Raw genomic sequence first — 17,739 nt, 5'->3', positions numbered from 1 at the left:
CAATGGCTTATGCAACTAACTGATCCAATGACATGGTGAATATAACGAACAAAGGGATACAAAATGGAGCGAAATTTATACCGTCTCATGTTGGGACATTTCGTAGAACATGAGGTGGGCAGACCAGATGCCGGCACTACCCATGCTTGTCCGCACCCATTGAAGTTACGGCGTGTCACACACCTCATCGTCCTACCATTGTATTTCTGTTAATCCGTCTGGAATCATCCGATCGGCCGTCGGATTTATGTCGGTTGCAAGTGTCACGGACAACAACTTCATTGTCGGCGGCAGGATGGACAGGCGTGGGGCGACCGAGCACAGCGGAGGTGACACATCCTCCTCAGTGTCCACAACATCCTTCGTTGCAACTCCTTGCACTGCCACCTCCCTCTCGTGTTGCTTTCTTCGCCGCTCCCGGGCGAACGGGCCCGGGCGCGTCCGTGCCTCCTTATATTCGACGAATATTTGGGCTGAAAATGAGGGGTGCCGATGAGCCCGGCTGTGTATGGTGTAACATACAAGCAGCCCAGCTGGCCATGCATTTGAGTAGCAGAGCAAGTCCTGTAGTCAGCTCGCTGCAGTACTGGACGTACGTACACACGTCCGCTGCCTCGACCAAAACAGTGGCCAACATGAACACAACAATCCTCTTGCACGTATTTGCATTGGCCATTTGGTTGGGTTTGCTTTCGTGTCACTGTCACCCATCGATTCAGAAAAATATGGTAGCGTTGTGGGCAGTAACGGAGCTATGGGCGAGCTGGGGCCATGGCTGCCCCATGCTCAATTTTTTTGTGAAACATCCCATGCACACGTCCTGTGAGATTCATTCTTTTTTTTCAGAAATCCCTCTTCTTCTTCCTCAAGCCCCTTGAGAAATGGCCAGGTCTGGCCCATTTCTCAAAAGATGTCTTTACAGGATCCCTATCCACAACAATTTTTACTTCTAGTTCCAGCGAACAAATAATCATTAAGTCCTCTTCTTTCCGGTGTTGGACGCGGTGTTTCTGCGCTCGAGCGCACATGAGCTCGATATCTTAGCGGTTGAGTTGACTCGAACGATGCGATGCATTTATGAGTTGGGCCAGAGGCGCGAGCACCGGAAAATGAGTGAAAGGAGAAAATACAACTAAGCTGTGGGCCAGGGGCGAGACGGAGGAGACGCGGTGGTCGACGGCAGCTGGCCGAGCCGTGGCAAGTGGTAAATGACTCGATTGGATGGCAAGTGGTGGGAGTGGGGCGGTACAATCGTCTCCTACCTCACGCTTCAGGATTTGTAGCAGAGTGCGGACAAGGGATTCACCAAGCGATTCAACCATGGAGTTCTATATGCAGCCGATCAAAAGGTATAAGAGCAACTCCAATGGGGCAACTCATTTCGTCCGCGGCTGTCCATTTGGGTCGGCGCAGACAAAAAAGCCGGACCCAAATGGACGCGCGTCCGCTTTTGTCCGCCTGTCGACCCATTCCCGGCCCATTTTTAGCCTGATTTGCGTCGGCGCGAACACAAGACGGACGCGCACGTGCTCGCCCTCTTTCCTCACCGGGCCCGCTGGTCGATGGCACATTGGATTCACACCCTCGCCCGCCTGCTACGTCGCCGATGCCGCCGGTCATTTTTTAGATAAAAATGGATACATAGATAGTTCTAGTGTACACAGATAAAAGAAAAGACCACTACTCGTCGCTTTCTGACTCCGACTCGGTAATGTCCTCCTCCGACGTCTGAACGTAGGCGTCAGCATACGCCTCGTCTTCAAAGTCCCAACGCGCCGTTTCTCGTAGCTCCAGTTTCAATTGAGCTGCCTGCTTCCGCGAACGCTTGTCCTCCCGATAGGTGGCTCGCTCCCTCCTCCTCGCATCCCTCTCCAACCTCCTTTGCTTGTAGAACTGGCACTCGTCGACGATGTCCTGCGGGAAGCCTCCGCGCCACACCACCAAGGCTTCCACGTCCTTCTCCGCGATGGCGAGGCGACGCTGCCGCCTCCGGTGGACACGACGATCCTCGTCGGTGAAAAGCCGTGGGAGAGGCGCCAGATCCTACGCCCGCTGGCTCGACACATTAGGAAAATTCATATCCCGACGAGGCCTCAGGGGGCGCCACGCCGCCGCGTCGTGCGCGCGGGCCGCCTCCTCTGCGGTATCGAAGGTGCCGAGGATGAGACGTTTCTCGCGAAACCAGATCTCGGAGGAGAAGGCGCCGGAGCGGCGCTCGCGGACTCCGCGAAAATCCGAAACGCCCAGGCGGCGGATCGACATGGTGGCGCAGAGGCGGCAAGAGTGGGCGGCGGACAGAGTGTGGAGGGAGCGCCTTCTTTATAACGAGCGCCGGCCGCGGCGCGCGCGCGAACCTTTCCCGCGCGCTGGAGCGCCAAAACCAGGGCGACGACATGATCTAAAACGCGCGTGGTCATGAAATGGGTCGGCCCGTTGGGCGCACTGCCGACCCAAAACTAAAAAAGGACGGACGGCGGGCGGGCGGCCGACCCAAACGAACAAAAGGCGGACAAAAATGCCGTCCGTTTGGGTCGACCCGTTGGAGTTGCTCTAAAGGTCTCCCCTAGTGTTTCTTGTCCTACTAGATTCTATGGCGTCGATCTGAAGTTTGGGTCCATTTCTTGTGAGATTTACAGTGCTTGAGGTGGTTAACGACAGTGACATCCCTACGGAGCCCCTTCCATTATCCTGTTGCAGCTCCGCCGGCTGGTATCGAGCAGAATCAACCCCCGTTGGACGCTACGACAGTCAAATTTGTGTGGTGGAGGCATGCATGCAGGTCACTGCCTTGGTCTCGCTCCTCTTGCTGCTGACGGTGGCCACTGGTGTTTCCGGCCGAACCACGTGTTGGGAAACGCTGCTTGGAAAACAAAAATTTTCTATGCACATGCAAGATCTATCTAGTAGACGCATAGCAATGAGAGGAAAGCGTGTGTCTATGTGCCCTCGTAGACCATAAGCGGAAACGTTTCAGAACGCGGTTGATGTAGTCGAACTTTCTTCGCGATCCAACCGATCTAGTACCGAACATACGACACCTCCGCGTTCAGCACACGTTCAACTCGGTGACGTTCCTCGTGTTCTTGATCCAGCAAGATGTCGAGGTAGTAGATGAGTTCCGTCAGCACGACGGCGTGGTGACGGTGATGGTGAAGTGATCCCCGCAGGGCTTCGCCTAAGCGCTATGAAAATATGACCAGTGTGTAAACGGTGGAGGGGGGCGCCGCACACGGCTAGGCAATTGTCTGCGTGTGCTAGACGCCCCCCCCCCCCCACATATACATACATATATATATAGGTGGGGGAGGAGGGAGCAGCCAGGAGGGCGCCCCAAGTAGGTCGAATCCTACTTGGGGTCCTCCCAAGTGGCGCCCCTGCCATATTTGCCGGAAGGGGAAAGGAAGGGGGAATCCTATTCCCTTTCTTTCATTTTCTTCTCCACCTTGGCCGGCCCATATGGGGGCGCACCAGCCCTTTGTGGCTGGTGCGTTTGTCCTCTTGGCCCATAAGGCCCATATCTTTTGTCGGGGGTGCCCGGAACCCTTTCCGGTGACCCGATATGTACCTGGTACCCTCCGGAACACTTTCGGTGTTCGAATACTATCGTCCTATATATACATCTTTACCTCTCGACCATTTCGAGACTCCTCGTCATGTCCGTGATCTCATCCGGGACTCCGAACAACATTCGGTCACCAAAGCACATAACTCATATAATAGTATATCGTCAACGAACGTTAAGTGTGCGGACCCTGCGGGTTCGATAACTATGTAGACATGACCAAGACACCTCTTCGGTCAATAACCAGTAGCGGAACCTGGATGCCCATATTGGCTCGTACATATTCTACGAAGATCTTTATCAGTCGAACCGTTATGACAACATACGTAATTCCCTTTGTCCATCGGTATGTTACTTGTCCGAGATTCGATCGTCGGTATCTCTATACCTAGTTCTACCTCGTTACCGGCAAGTCTCTTTACTGGTTCTGTAATACATCACCTCGTGACTAACTCATTAGTCGGTTGCTTGCAAGCTTATGATGTGTATTACCGAGAGGGCCTAGAGATACCTCTCCGATACTCGGAGTGACAAATCCTAATCTCGATCTATGTCAACTCAACAAACACCTTCGGAGATACCTGTAGAGCAACTTTATAATCACCCAGTTACGTTGTGGCGTTTGATAGCACACAAGGCATTCCTTCGGTATCCGGGAGTTGCATAATCTCATAGTCGAAGGAATATGTATTTGACATGAACAAAGCAATAGCAATAAAACTTAACGATTATTATGCTAAGCTAACGGATGGGTCTTGTCCATCACATCATTCTCCTAATGATGTGATCCCGTTATCAAATGACAACTCATGTCCATGGTTAGGAAACCTTAACCATCTTTGATCAACCAGCTAGTCTAGTAAAGGCTTACTACGGACACGGTATTTGTTTATGTATTCACATATGTACTTAAGTTTCCGATCAATAGAATTCTAGCATGAATAATAAACCTTTATCATGAATAAGGAAATATAAAATAACAACTTTATTATTGCCTCTAGGGCATATTTTCTTTAGTCTCCCACTTGCACTAGAGTCAATAATCTAGATTACATTGTAATGAATCTAACACCCATGGAGTCTTGGTGCTGAACATGTTTTGCTCGCGGAAGAGACTTAGTCAACGGGTCTGCTACATTCAGATCTGTATACATTTTGCAAATTTCTATGTCTCCATCCTTGACCTTTTCACGGATAGAGTTAAAGCATCTCTTGGTGTGTTTGGTTCTCTTGTGAAACGTGAATTCTTTCACCAAGGCAATTGCTCTAGTGTTGTAACAAAAGAATTTCATTGGACCCGATGCACTAGGTATTACACCTAGATCGGATATGAACTCCTTCATCTAGACTCCTTCATGTGCTGCTTTTGAAGCACCTATGTACTCCGCTTCACACGTAGATCTCGCCACGACGCTATGCTTGGAACTGCACCAACTGACAGCTCCACCATTCAATATAAAAACACATCCGATTTGTGACTTACAATCATCCGGATCAGTGTCAAAGCTAGCATCGACGTAAACATTTACGACGAGCTCTTCGTCACCTCCATAAACGAGAAACATATCCTTTGTCCTTTTTAGGTACTTCAGAATGTTCTTGACCACTGTCCAGTGATCTACTCCTGGATTACATTGGTACCTCCTGCCAAACTTATGGCAAGGCACACATCAGGTCTGGTACATAGCATAGCATACATGATAGAACATATGGATGAGGCATAGAGAATGACTTTCATTTTCTCTCTATCGTCTGCATTGGTCGGGCTTTGAGTCTGACTCAACTTCACACCTTGTAACACAGGCAAGAACCCTTTCTTTGGTCGATCCATTTTGAACTTCTTCAAAATATTATCAAGGTATGTGCTTTGTGAAAGTCCTATTAAGCTTCTCGATCTCTCCCTATAGATTTCGATGCCCAATATATAAGCAACTTCACTGGGTTCTTTCATTGAATTTTTTTATTTAAGTATCCTTTTATGCTATCCAGAAATTCTATATCATTTCCGATCAACAATATGTCATCCACATATATAATATCAGAAATGCTATAGAGCTCCCACTCACTTTCTTGTAAATACATGCTTCACCGTAAGTCTGTATAAAACCATATGCTTTGATCACCACATCAAGTTGTATATTCCAACTCCGAGATGCTTGCACCAGTCCATAGATGGATCACTGGAGGTTGCGCACTTTGTTAGCACCTTTAGGATTGACAAAACCTTCTGGTTGCATCATATACAACTCTTCTTTAATAAATCCATTAAGGAATGCAGTTTTGACGTCCATTTGCCAAATTTCATAATCATAAAATACGGTAATTGCTAACATGATTCTAACAGACTTAAGCATCGCTACGGGTGAGAAAGTCTCATCGTAGTCAACTCCTTGAACTTGTCAAAAACATTTCGCGACAAGTCGAGCTTTGAAGACAGTAACATTACCATCAGCGTCGGTCTTCTTCTTGAAGATCCATTTATTTTCTATGGCTTACCGATCATCGGGCAAGTCCGTCAAAGTCCATACTTTGTTCTCATACATGGATCCTATCTTAGATTTCAAGGCCTCAAGCCATTTGTCGGAATCTGGGCTCATCATAACTTCTTCATAGTTCGTAGGCTTGCCTTGGTCTAGTAACATGACTTCTAGAACAGTATTACCATACCACTCTGGTGCGGATCGTGCTCTGGTTGACCTACGAGGTTCAGTACTAACTTGATCTGAAGTTTCATGATCATCATCATTAGCTTCCTCTCTAGTTGGTGTAGGCATTATGGGAACGGTTTTCTATGATGAGCTACTTTCTAATTCGAGAGAAGGTACAATTACCTCATCAAGTTCTACTTTCCTCCCACTCACTTCTTTCGAGAGAAACTTCTTCTCTAGAAAGGTTCCATTCTTGAGAACAAAGATCTTGCCTTCGGATCTGTGGTAGAAGGTGTACCCAATTGTTTCCTTAGGGTATCCTATGAAGACGCACTTCTCCGATTTGGGTTCGAGCTTATCAGACTTGAAGCCTTTTGACATAAGTGTCGCAACCCCAAACTTTAAGAGACGACAGCTTAGGTTTCTTGACAAACCACAGTTCATACGGTGTCGTCTCAACGGATTTAGACGGTGCCCTATTTAACGTGAATGCAGCTGTCTCTAATGCATAATCCCAAAATGATAGTGGTAAATTGGTAAGAGACATCATAGAACACACCATATCCAATAAAGTACGGTTACGACGTTCGGACACACTATTACGCTGTGGTGTTCCAGGTGGCGTGAGTTGTGAAACTATTTCACATTGTTTTAAATGAAGACCAAACTCGTAACTCAAGTATTCGCCTCCACGATCAGACCGTAGAAACTTTATTTTCTTGTTACGATGATTCTCTACTTCACTTTGAAATTCTTTGAACTTTTCAAATGTTTCAGACTTGTGTTTCATCAAGTAGATATACCCATACCTTTTTCTCTACTCTATTTCTTTTATGCGCGCTAATTGGCCGGCCTGTTCCTGTTGACACTGGACGCGAGAGAAGCTACTATATATTGCTGTAAGGGAGACATAGCTCTTGGGAGTTGGGAGCGCCACTTCGGTATGAAAGCTTCGAGTGATACGATAGTGATCGCACATGAGAGTTCCGACGTGGGCCAGGTAAGCAACAAGGCGGGATGGTTTCAATCCGTTTTGGGACGTATCCAACTATCTTTTTTTCTTATCCGGTGTTGGTTTTCTAGTAGTTTTTATTATATATTTTTGTTTTCCTCTCATATTCCTTCTGTTTTTTGTTTTTATTTTTTACTTCTTCTGGTTTTCTCTATTCTAAAATTCATGGACTTTTTTGTATTCATGAATCTATCTATATCTATCTATCTATATCTATCTATCTATCTATCTATATCTATATCTATATCTATCTATACTTCTATATCTATATCTATATCTATCTATCTATATCTATCTATCTATCTATATCTATATCTATACTAATTATAGACTCCCAAGAAATTACCATGTTAATCAGAAATTACGAACCGTTCATCTGGTGGGACCGAGTTATAACGGTAGAGATCCACCCATATAAGTTTTTTTCTCTTACCATGTTAACCAGAAATTACGAACCGTTCATCTGATGGGACCGAGTTGTAATGGTAGAGATCCATCCATATAGGTTTTTTTTCTCGGCTATATCTACACGTAACAAACATCCAACTTAATTCCGACGTTAAAAAAGTTCATCCGGCCAACACGCATGCACGCATGTATCCAAGGTGAGAGTCCATTCATTTTTAAAAAGGTGAGAGTCCATTGATATTTTTTTAATTGAGAGTCCACCTCATATACGTTTAATACCATCTCTCCTAATCCTTTACGCTTCTATATATATAATAATCTTCACGCCTATAGATGTGCGTCAATACGTGCTTCAGTCCACAACAGCACATCGTCGTGTCCTATCCTAGACCTTAATCGCCTTATGTGGGCAATTTTCTGGCTGCCACTTTTTTCCTCAGGTATTTGCAAAACTATGTATCAATTGTTCTTCCCGTACGGCCACAGTACGCGCGGCCACGAAGGCATGCAACACCAGATGAAAGTTGTGCCACCGGTCCAGCTGATCACCCCGTTTATGATTTCCTGCCACCTCTAGGTTTCTACTGTACTAATTAACGACCGTTTGAAGTTGATGTGCATGCATTGAATAATACCCAGGTCTGTTCGTATCTCCACTCAATCTGACCGGAGCCCTCCCCAACATCCTAGGTCATAACAGGTCATAACAGGTCATAACAGGTCATAACATGCATTGAATAAATTTTCTACCTTTTGTTATTTTTCACTGTATTTCCATAATCACAGATATTAAATCTACTAGGTCATAACAGGTCGCTCGCAGGCAAGCCATGCGGATTGAAGTGAAAATTAGGACAATGGAAATTGCAAGCATGCCCTACACAGTGGCGGAGGCAGGGGGGTGGCCAGCCAGGTCCGGGGCCCTCCCCAACATCCTAATTTCCTTTGTATTTTGCATATGAACAGTGACATTTTTTACTGTTGCCTGCAGCCGGCCCTCCCCAACATCAGATTATACGCATTCCTGCCTCCACCACTGGCCCTACACGAATAAATCAAGGAGAGCGGTCGGGCCACCGACTAACGATCCTCTAATATTTTTATTTCCAAAGCCTTTGTTCTCTTTGAGATGAAATAAACAGTTTTAACTTTTAGAACACAGTTTATAGTTGGTATAGGGTGGATGCCTGAATGTAGTCTGCTTATCGTTAGTTTCATTATTTATATCTAGGTGAGAATAACAGTTATAACCAGCAGGATGCTCTACGATTAATAGACTCTTCGTTGAAAACTCTCTTAACAGGATGTGAGGTAGATCCTAACAGAAACAGGATGGATGTCGGGCCCATGGCATGGTCTTACATATGGACTATTCTCACGATATCAATACGACACATGGAGTCAAGCATGGTGAACAAAATAACAAGATGCATCCATATATGGATCTTATCCTCCTGGACATTGGAAGAAGAAGTTGGCTAATATGGTAGACTTGAACGTCATTGGCACACCACCAGCCCTGACGATGTCTAGCCGCTAGCATGCAACTGAGAGAAAAGGCAACATCGAGCAGTGGCAAGGTTGTCGTCACAGAGTAGTCCTGTTGCCGGACTTGCCCATGAAGAAAATCAGACTTTGACAAGATTTCAGTTGAATTCAAAGCAGTGATTCCATATTTCAATTTTAAGTACGTAAATAAGGATGCATGCAAGAAGGAGAGGAGTAGCCCATGTTTAATTATGTTGTCATGTTTGATCGCAGGCAGCAAGGAAGGTAGATATGGTCTGCAAGCAGGAGCAGGAAGTTTATTTCTAAATTAGTGATGATGATAAAACAGAGGGTTTCTTCCAATTTGTAGTGCTTGCTATTCATCTTGATAATGTACTCAGGGTAGTCACAATCCCGACTCGACTTCTAGAATCCTACGACTTCACGACCCTACGGAACCATGTCAATCCAAGTCCCACTATGAATCCGGATCAGGTAGAATCCATGATGAGTCGCGATCCAAATCATAGAATCATGTACAAAACTGTAGAAACCCGACTATGCTATGGACTATGTCCGATTCTACTAATTTATCTAAGTTGTTTGTTTATTTGTAGCAGAATAGTATGCCATCATCCAAAGCATTTTCACATGCCTCATGGCCCTTTATTCTCCTCCCAAGCCCAAATGCTCAGCCGCCGACACCTTTGATCTGGCTCTCAAAACCTAGATCAAAATTGAGGATCAGACTTGTCGACAAATGGAATTGGCATGGGAAGGAGGATGCGTCAAGATTGATCGGAGAAGGAGAGCAAGACCCTTCAAGGTTCAGCACTGCAGGGCGGATATACAAGTGATCGGCTATTCACGTATTCTAAAAAACCCGTAAGTAAATTTTGTGCATTGAAGATTTCAATGTTCTATATATTTTCCTCTCATATACGTTCCATACATCCAAGCTAATAGTAGGTTAGCCATAAAAAGAAGTGAAATATAACTAGCATTGATGTGTACGTCTTTGCTCAATATTTAGTGTCAAAAATCTATAGAACCCATATATATTTCTTCCATGGATACAAAATATCTTATTTGAGTAAATCTAGTAGAATCCTCGATACTACGACTCGATTCTGTCTAAGGAAAATTGATCCGACTCCGAATCCCGACTCTGATAATGTACTCAGGGCAAGTTTTAATTTTACTTAATATGAATACATACGATGCAAAATTGCATATCTCGACAATTACGGAAGGATTCGAACAGAGGTGATGTTTAGAGTATTACATTACTTAGTTTTGTACTAACCTACTGATTACAACATATATCTGATCTGCCATGTCAAGTTACGATCTATAATTTAATAATTGAAAGTACTATGAAATTATATTATATTTACTACATATATGATTAATTTGTTGCCTCGTGTTCGAGTAAACATTGAAGGATACGTATAGAAAGTCTATTTCCATCTCTAATATTCTTTTAAAAAAATATTTGTTTTATTTGTTTCCATGTTGCTTGCAGAGGCAATCAGAACGCTCTCATTTTTGGTAATCACTAATCACGAGGTAAATAACATTCGGAGAGAGCACATAAAGATATCGATGTAACATAGTTGCTCCATTTTTATCTAATTTTTTTATTCTGCTAGCATTTATATGGATGATCAAAATACAAATTTATCTCTACTAATTATAAATCACAGTTAGTTGCATGGGATAACAATTTTAAGTGGGCTCGATTAGTTTATGCTTTTTCTGGATAACTTATTTCTGTTTCACATGATATCTCGACCCCTTATTCACAGCAGTAGCATTTATCGATCTTGAAATAGGGGTAACTATATCAAAATCTCAGGTTTGTAAAATGTCAATTCATATTTAATTAGGTGATTTAGACATCTCCATCAAAACTACTTATTAAAGAAAATGAGGATATATCCATGTAAAGTGTGAGAAATATGAATTGGAGGTGAAATCTTCAACATGTACTGAAATAAATTAGGACAAAACGTAAACCAAAAATGGTTCTCGCTGAGCTTTTTTATTGAGATTACTGTTGACTAAAATTCTAATGCATATATCTATATATGTTTGGCTTTTAATAGTTATGCTTTAGTGGTATTCAACGTATACGTATGGTTTACTAAAACGTTACTCTGAATATATATGTACCTCTATGAATGAAGTAAAATATTTATTTTCCATCTTTAGTAGTAAATATAATATACACTCATATTATAAATATAAAATAGTCAATTTGTACAGCTAACCAAATGTTGAATATAGACAAATTTGCTCATATAATTTCAACAATATGGCATCTCACCTTTTACATGTGAACTTGCAAAATTCTTAAACGAAAATATGAAATAGCACCATGTATACTGTAAATAAACTTTTGGATTCAAACAAAAAAAATATATACAAAATACACGCTAGCCCGTGCGAATGCACGGGTTGACGACTACTACCTCCGTCTCGGTGTATAAGTCATTTGCATAGTTCTAGGTCATCGATTTGAGGAATTAAATATGTGTTATATGTCATGAAAAGTATATCACTAGATTTTTACACGGATGTAGTTTCTAAATATATATATTTTTTGTCACATATAATACATATTTAGATAGTTAAATTGTCGACCTAGAACTACGTGAATGACTTATACACCGGGAATGGGGTAGTAGTAGTTATAATTTCTGAATTGTTTTCAAACTAGTGATTTTTCTTAGCTATTTTTTTTTCAAAAGAAACGGAAATTCATGGTTATTTGTTGAAATTGAACAACTTTTGAAATTCGTGAATATAGTTTTTATTTATGAACATTTACAAAATTTACGTGAATTTTTCTACTTTCTGAAGAGTTTTCTAATTATGAACTGTTTTTAAACTGATGAACTTTACTCCGAACTCATGATATTTTTAAGAATTGGTGAACATTTTTTGAATTACTGAACATTTTCTGTATTCACAAATTTTCCAAAAGTCGTGTTTTCTTTTTTTTGCTTTCGTGAACTTTTTTTGATTTTATGAAATTTTCCCAAAATCGCAGGTATAGTTAAGATGGTCGATCCCCGGGTACCCAGTTTACTGTGCCCTAAGCAATGACTATTTTCTGTTGATTAACAGATATAGTGCTTCCACAAAAGAACAATTATTCCCAGGCCTGCACTGCCCGTGTGAGTATGGTCATACTATGATACAGTAGTCGTACTCTCCATCATGTATGCTAGCTGCATCTAATTGCCAGCTCCCCCTCTCCGGCCCCTATGTACATCACTCTACACTAGCTAAGTTTAATTTCATCAAATTTTGGGGTACTTCCTCCATTTTTATATACAAAGCCACAAACTCAAATTAGAGGTACCAAGGTTAAATTTAATACATGTTTTACAATCCAACTATTTTTTTGTTGACTGGGATCATTAATACACCGCATGTATGCAAGAAAACTGAATGGAGAAAGTAGCTGAGTGTCATTATGATTGTATGCATGCAAGTATTAAACAACTTGATAGCACGAGGAAACATCATTAATTTTTTCCTCAATTACTATTAGTGGCCTTGTATAGATGCAAAACATATACTCCATAGTGACCTTGTATATGTAAGAGCAAGTACAATAGCAGGCTTATAGCCCGCTTACATGGCAATTTTGCCTATGTGGAGAGAGAGACATGAAAAACTAAGAGGAGTGGACTCTTATGCAAGAGTCTAGCTATATGCGGATTTATAGACCAATACAATAAATATGAAGAGAGATAGAGAGAAGATGAGAAAAAGTAGTACCCTTATAGCCAACCTTATAGCTAACCTTATTGTATGAGAGGTATAAGCGTGGGCTATATATCACATGGCAACATCATATAGACAGCAGTTGGCTCGAAATTATATAGGAGCACTCGGCGAAGCTGCCCACCGAAATCTCCTCTACTAATTTGCATCGGGATCCCAACCATTATATTAGTCAGGATGTATTCCATGATTCAACAATCGTGTATATCCCTCCCGTATAAATATCAACAGTTGTCCTGACTTGACCAGTGGCAAAGGAGAAGACCCCATTGTCTCCAATAGCCACCTCCGAACCACCCATCAAATATTAAATGCAACCCGTTGTTACTATGGCCTTGATCAAATCTTGCTAGTACTGGACATCTAATATTTTAGTTGGACAAAATTTGAGGTTGGGAAGATTGATTATGTGTTTAACTGTTCCCTCAAGGTTGTGTTTCTGTTGCATATTTTAGTACGATGGAAGAAGTAGTGCTTAATGATGGAGATATGGTAATTGTATTATCAACCATCTGACCCTAATCATGTAATCAATTATTATATGTATGCTTACTGAGACGTTTTTTGTACTACGCTTAGTTTGTCAACATAGTTTTCTCAAAATCGTAGTACTAATCTAAAACCTCTGTATTTAATTGCGTAAACAATGAATACTTCAGTTTTGAAAAACCATAGTTTTTTTTCTTCAGTTTAGAAAAAAGTGGTCAAGACATCTTTTCTTGAATACTACAAAAAATGGTATTAGAGATAATATATTTATAAAACTGTGATATTTGTTGAACCCAAACACCTCATAGTTTTGAAAACTGTGCTTTATGAGAAAAGCATAATATTCTTCAAATACTTCAAAAAAAAAACTAGCATAAGTCTTTGTAGCGGCATCTTTTATTTTACCTTTTACCGTTTTATCTTCCACTGTAAGATTTTTTAGGGGTATCTTCCCACTGTAAGTTGCCTGGCAAGTTTACATTCATTTATTTCAATCCGTTCTCCGTTGAAAACTCCACCATTTTGTCAGTCAATGTGTGAGTTAAATGCGCTGCGTCCAGTTTACTAATAAATGAGTATGGACAGCTTTTTACTATTGACATATACACAAACGCGTGTATTATGAGGTCACTTCCAATTCAAGAAAAAGTTGCACCAATCCCAAAACTAACGACGAGTGGCTTAGATTCTGGTGGGTGTGGTCACCGTGTGCTACTCGTTTGCGTCCGCGGTTGACTCTACTATTAACCATTCTCTAAATGGAGGGAGTAGCTTTTGCACTAATAGTGCTGCTGAAAATATCTTAAAAATTAATAATAATGGAGCGGCTAGCCGTCGGTCATTTGAAAACGTTTTGGTGTCAAGTAGATTTTTCATGTTCTATCTGAAATGTTGGATAAAGATCCAACGGATCCCGCATCGTCTTCCAACTTGAACGGGTACGCCCACTGTTGTGTTCTTCATCTTCATCTTCTTCAACTTGAACGGGTACGCCACTGCCCCAACCGCCTGCCATCACCACTCCCTGGCTGAGGCCTTGCCGCCGTCGGCGGCCTCGATGCTCTGCCGTGCCTCCTTTTCCAAACAGAACCAACCGACCCAAATTCAAAATCATGCAAATTACATCCAGCTAAACTGCAATAATAATTCAACATTTTTTTTCACAACCTACGTACATAGGTGCGTGCACAACACAAACACAATGAATTTGAAATGTCAATCACAAACAGTACGTGCAAGGTAGCTAGGGCATCAAAGTTCTCTGGTCAGTCGATGAGCTCCTTGAGGTAGTTGTCGTAGACGAAGTCGACGAGGATACGATACGCCTTCTCCGTGGGGTGGTAGCTGTCCCAGAACAAATAGTCGGTGACGTCGCCGCACACCGCCGACGTAACACCGTTGCAGAGCACGGAGACCTCCATCATGCCGGTGCCGCAGCAGCCCAGCGTGGACTCCTTGAACCCGTACCCCTCCGGGCGCATCATCATGTCGAACAAGTACCCGTAGATGTCCATGAGCACCACCCTCGCCCCCTGGTGCTTGGCCTTGAGCGACTCCACGGTGGTGCCCATGCCGGCGTTGATCATCTCGGCGATCTCGTTGTGGCCCGACGAGCAGTCCCGCGCCATGCCGCCCGAGAGCGTGCGCTGGGACGGCACGCACCCGATGGGCGGCATGGAGATGATGGCCACTCGCTTGGCCCCCGCGGAGAGCAGGCCGTCGAGGAAGGCGCCGGCGTGGGACACGATGAGGGACGCGTAGTCGGCGTGCGAGTAGGAGCTGCGGGCGCGCATGGTGAAGTAGGTGTTGGCCACGTCGTCGCTGCCCGCGCACACCGCGAAGACTCCCTTCGAGAGGATCTCCGAGAGAGCGGCGTCGCCAGCCAGGGCCCGGACCTTGGCCTTGTACTCATGGAACATGCGGAGCTGGTCCGTCATGGAGATGACGGAGGCGAGCTGCGCGGTGAGCGGGTCGTAGCCGGTCCCGCCCGACGCGAAGCTGACGCCGGTGAGCAGGTCGTGGGTGGTGAGGTTCGGGGACTGCTGCAGGTAGGCCGGGAGGAGCTGCTTGAGCCCCAGCTTGGAGGCGATGAAGTCGGTGGGGATCCGGCCGTTGCAGAAGCGGCCGGTGGGGCGGTGGTCGGCGCCGAAGTCGTGGCCGTAGGGCGGGAAGTTGGCCTTGATGATGGTGTGGATGGCGTTGTTGTTCCCCGGGTCCACGATGGAGTCGCCGAACACCACCAGCGCAGGCACCTGCTTGGTGTTGGTCTCCTTGGTCTGCGGCTTCGGCTTGACCAAATGGTCATGGTGGCCTTGCTTCTTCCCCGTCGCCGGCGGCGTCGTCACTCGTGCACCACTAGCACTTGCAGTGTTGCTGCTGCCCGTGTACGTGGTTCGGCCGGAAACGCCAGTCGCCACGGCCAACAGCACAACAAGGACGAAGATGAAGCTCCTGCCCTGCATCGTTGCAGTTCCACGCCGCACGCCCATTCCCATCGGTAGATAGACGGAATGCAGTGCAGCTAGCTCGCTCTAGCTTATAGCTTAGTGGAGTGGAGTGTGATATAGTGGAGTGGAGTGTTGGAGGTGGTAGGATTTATGCATGGCTTTCGGCGCATGGAATGAAGGCCGGCATGGCGGCAAGATCACATGCCGAGTAAATGCCGCCTGCGCCACTAGTAGTAGTCCATCCATGGATCTATGGGTGAGGTGGTGCAGCGGTGAGTCCGTACTACCTCCGTTCAGGTTTATTAAGCCTCTTCTCATTTTAAACTAAAATTTGATCAATAAATTTAACTAATAAAATGTAAACTATATTTCACAAAAATTATACATTCGAAAAGCTCTTTCAAATATAATTTCAATAGTGTACTTTTTATAGCATTTATTCCACATTCTATTAGTCATATGAGTGGTCAAAGGTTTGGCTCTAAATATTAGGGGCCAAATAAACCCTGACGGAGGTAGTACGCTCGGTCCGCGCGTGCTTTGCTTACGTGTGCAGTAGATGTTGGCTAGCTTAGAGCATCTCTAGTCGCGCCCCCAACAGGCTCCCCAAGGCGTTTTTTTCGCGCCGGCGGCCGAAAATCGGCACAGTTGCGCCCCTAGGATCTCATTTGGCGCCAGTTTGGGCAGAAATAACAGCCGACGAACCCGAGCCGAACCCAAGCGCCCGGGGGTCGCCTCGGGGCGCCGGCAGAAGCGAAAAGCGGCGTGCGGCCACTCTGTCGGCGAGAGGAGGCCCTTTTCCTGCCGTTTCCTCTCGCTTTCCCCCTTCGGCTTCCCTCTCATTCTCCATTCTTCCCGCCAATCTCCTCCTTCTCCCCTCCCAGCCGGCCGCCATCCCGCCGAAGAAGTACGTGGCCCCCCGCGCCGCGACGGATGCCAACGCCGCCGCCACCCTGCCGAAGCAGAGGAAACAGACGGCGCCGCCGTCCAAGCCCCCGGGCATGTCTAACGCCGACTGGAGGGCGCAAGTTCAGCGCCGGCATCGTTCATTGCCATCGGTAGATAGACGGAATGCAGTGCAGCTAGCTCAGTTCTAGCTGGTGGAGAGGAGTGAAATGGAGTGGAGTGTGATATAGTGGACTGGAGTGGAGTGTTGGAGGTGGTAGGATTTATCGGCGCATGCAATGAAAGCCGGCAAGAATCACATGCCAAGTAAATGCCGCCTGCGCCACTAGTAGTCCATCCATCGATCTATGGGTGCGGTGGTGCAGCGGTAAGTACGTACTACCTCCGTTCAGGTTTCTTAGGCCCCTCTCATTTTAGGTTAAAGTTTGATCAATAAATTTAACTAATAAAATTTGAACTATATGTCACAAAAATTATGCGTTTGAAAAGCCCTTTCAAATACAAATTCCATAGCGTACTTTTTATAGCATTTATTCTATATTTTATTAGTCATATGAATAATCAAAGTTTGGCTCCAAATATTAGGGGCCTAATAAAGCCAGACGGAAGTACTCCCTCTCTCTCAGTTTACTGGGCGTGCGCGTGCCCCTAGATCGTCAATTTGACCAATCTAATACAAGTCATATATTGCAAAAAATATACTAATATAAACTTCAGATGTTCTATTTTCAAACGTATAATTTTTGTGTTATATAGTTTATATTAGGGTGATAAAATTGACAACGTAGCTATACGCGCAGGACTTGTAAACTCTTCGTCCGCGCGTGCTTTGATTGCGTGTGCAGTAGATGTCGGCTAGCTTAAATATGACCTACATGCCTGCGTGCCCACAATGTTGCCATCTCTTTCTGGATCTCGCCAATCAATGGGTGACACCAAAGCAAAGCAGGACAAATGGCCAATGCCGGTACGTGAGAATGC

The 17,739-nt window shown here is 44.5% G+C and overlaps 1 protein-coding gene across 1 annotated transcript; it reads right to left on the bottom strand.

Annotated features, from left to right (window-relative positions):
* Positions 1-14,529: 14,529 nt before the first annotated feature.
* On the bottom strand, positions 14,530-16,039 carry LOC123142891 (GDSL esterase/lipase EXL3). Its single transcript, XM_044561596.1, has one exon. It carries the CDS (start codon positions 15,898-15,900, stop codon positions 14,671-14,673), a length of 1,230 nt encoding a protein of 409 aa, XP_044417531.1. The 5' UTR covers positions 15,901-16,039; the 3' UTR covers positions 14,530-14,670.
* Positions 16,040-17,739: the final 1,700 nt, after the last annotated feature.

Source organism: Triticum aestivum, chromosome 6D, assembly GCF_018294505.1.
Source record: "Triticum aestivum cultivar Chinese Spring chromosome 6D, IWGSC CS RefSeq v2.1, whole genome shotgun sequence".
NCBI lineage: Eukaryota > Viridiplantae > Streptophyta > Magnoliopsida > Poales > Poaceae > Triticum > Triticum aestivum.
Note: the sequence above shows the minus strand (reverse complement) of the source record. Positions and strands in the feature narration are given on the sequence as shown.

Bases quoted from the DNA above. Each gene is read 5' to 3' on its own strand.
- LOC123142891 (XM_044561596.1), bottom strand. From the start codon at position 15,900: ATGGGAATGGGCGTGCGGCGTGGAACTGCAACGATGCAGGGCAGGAGC.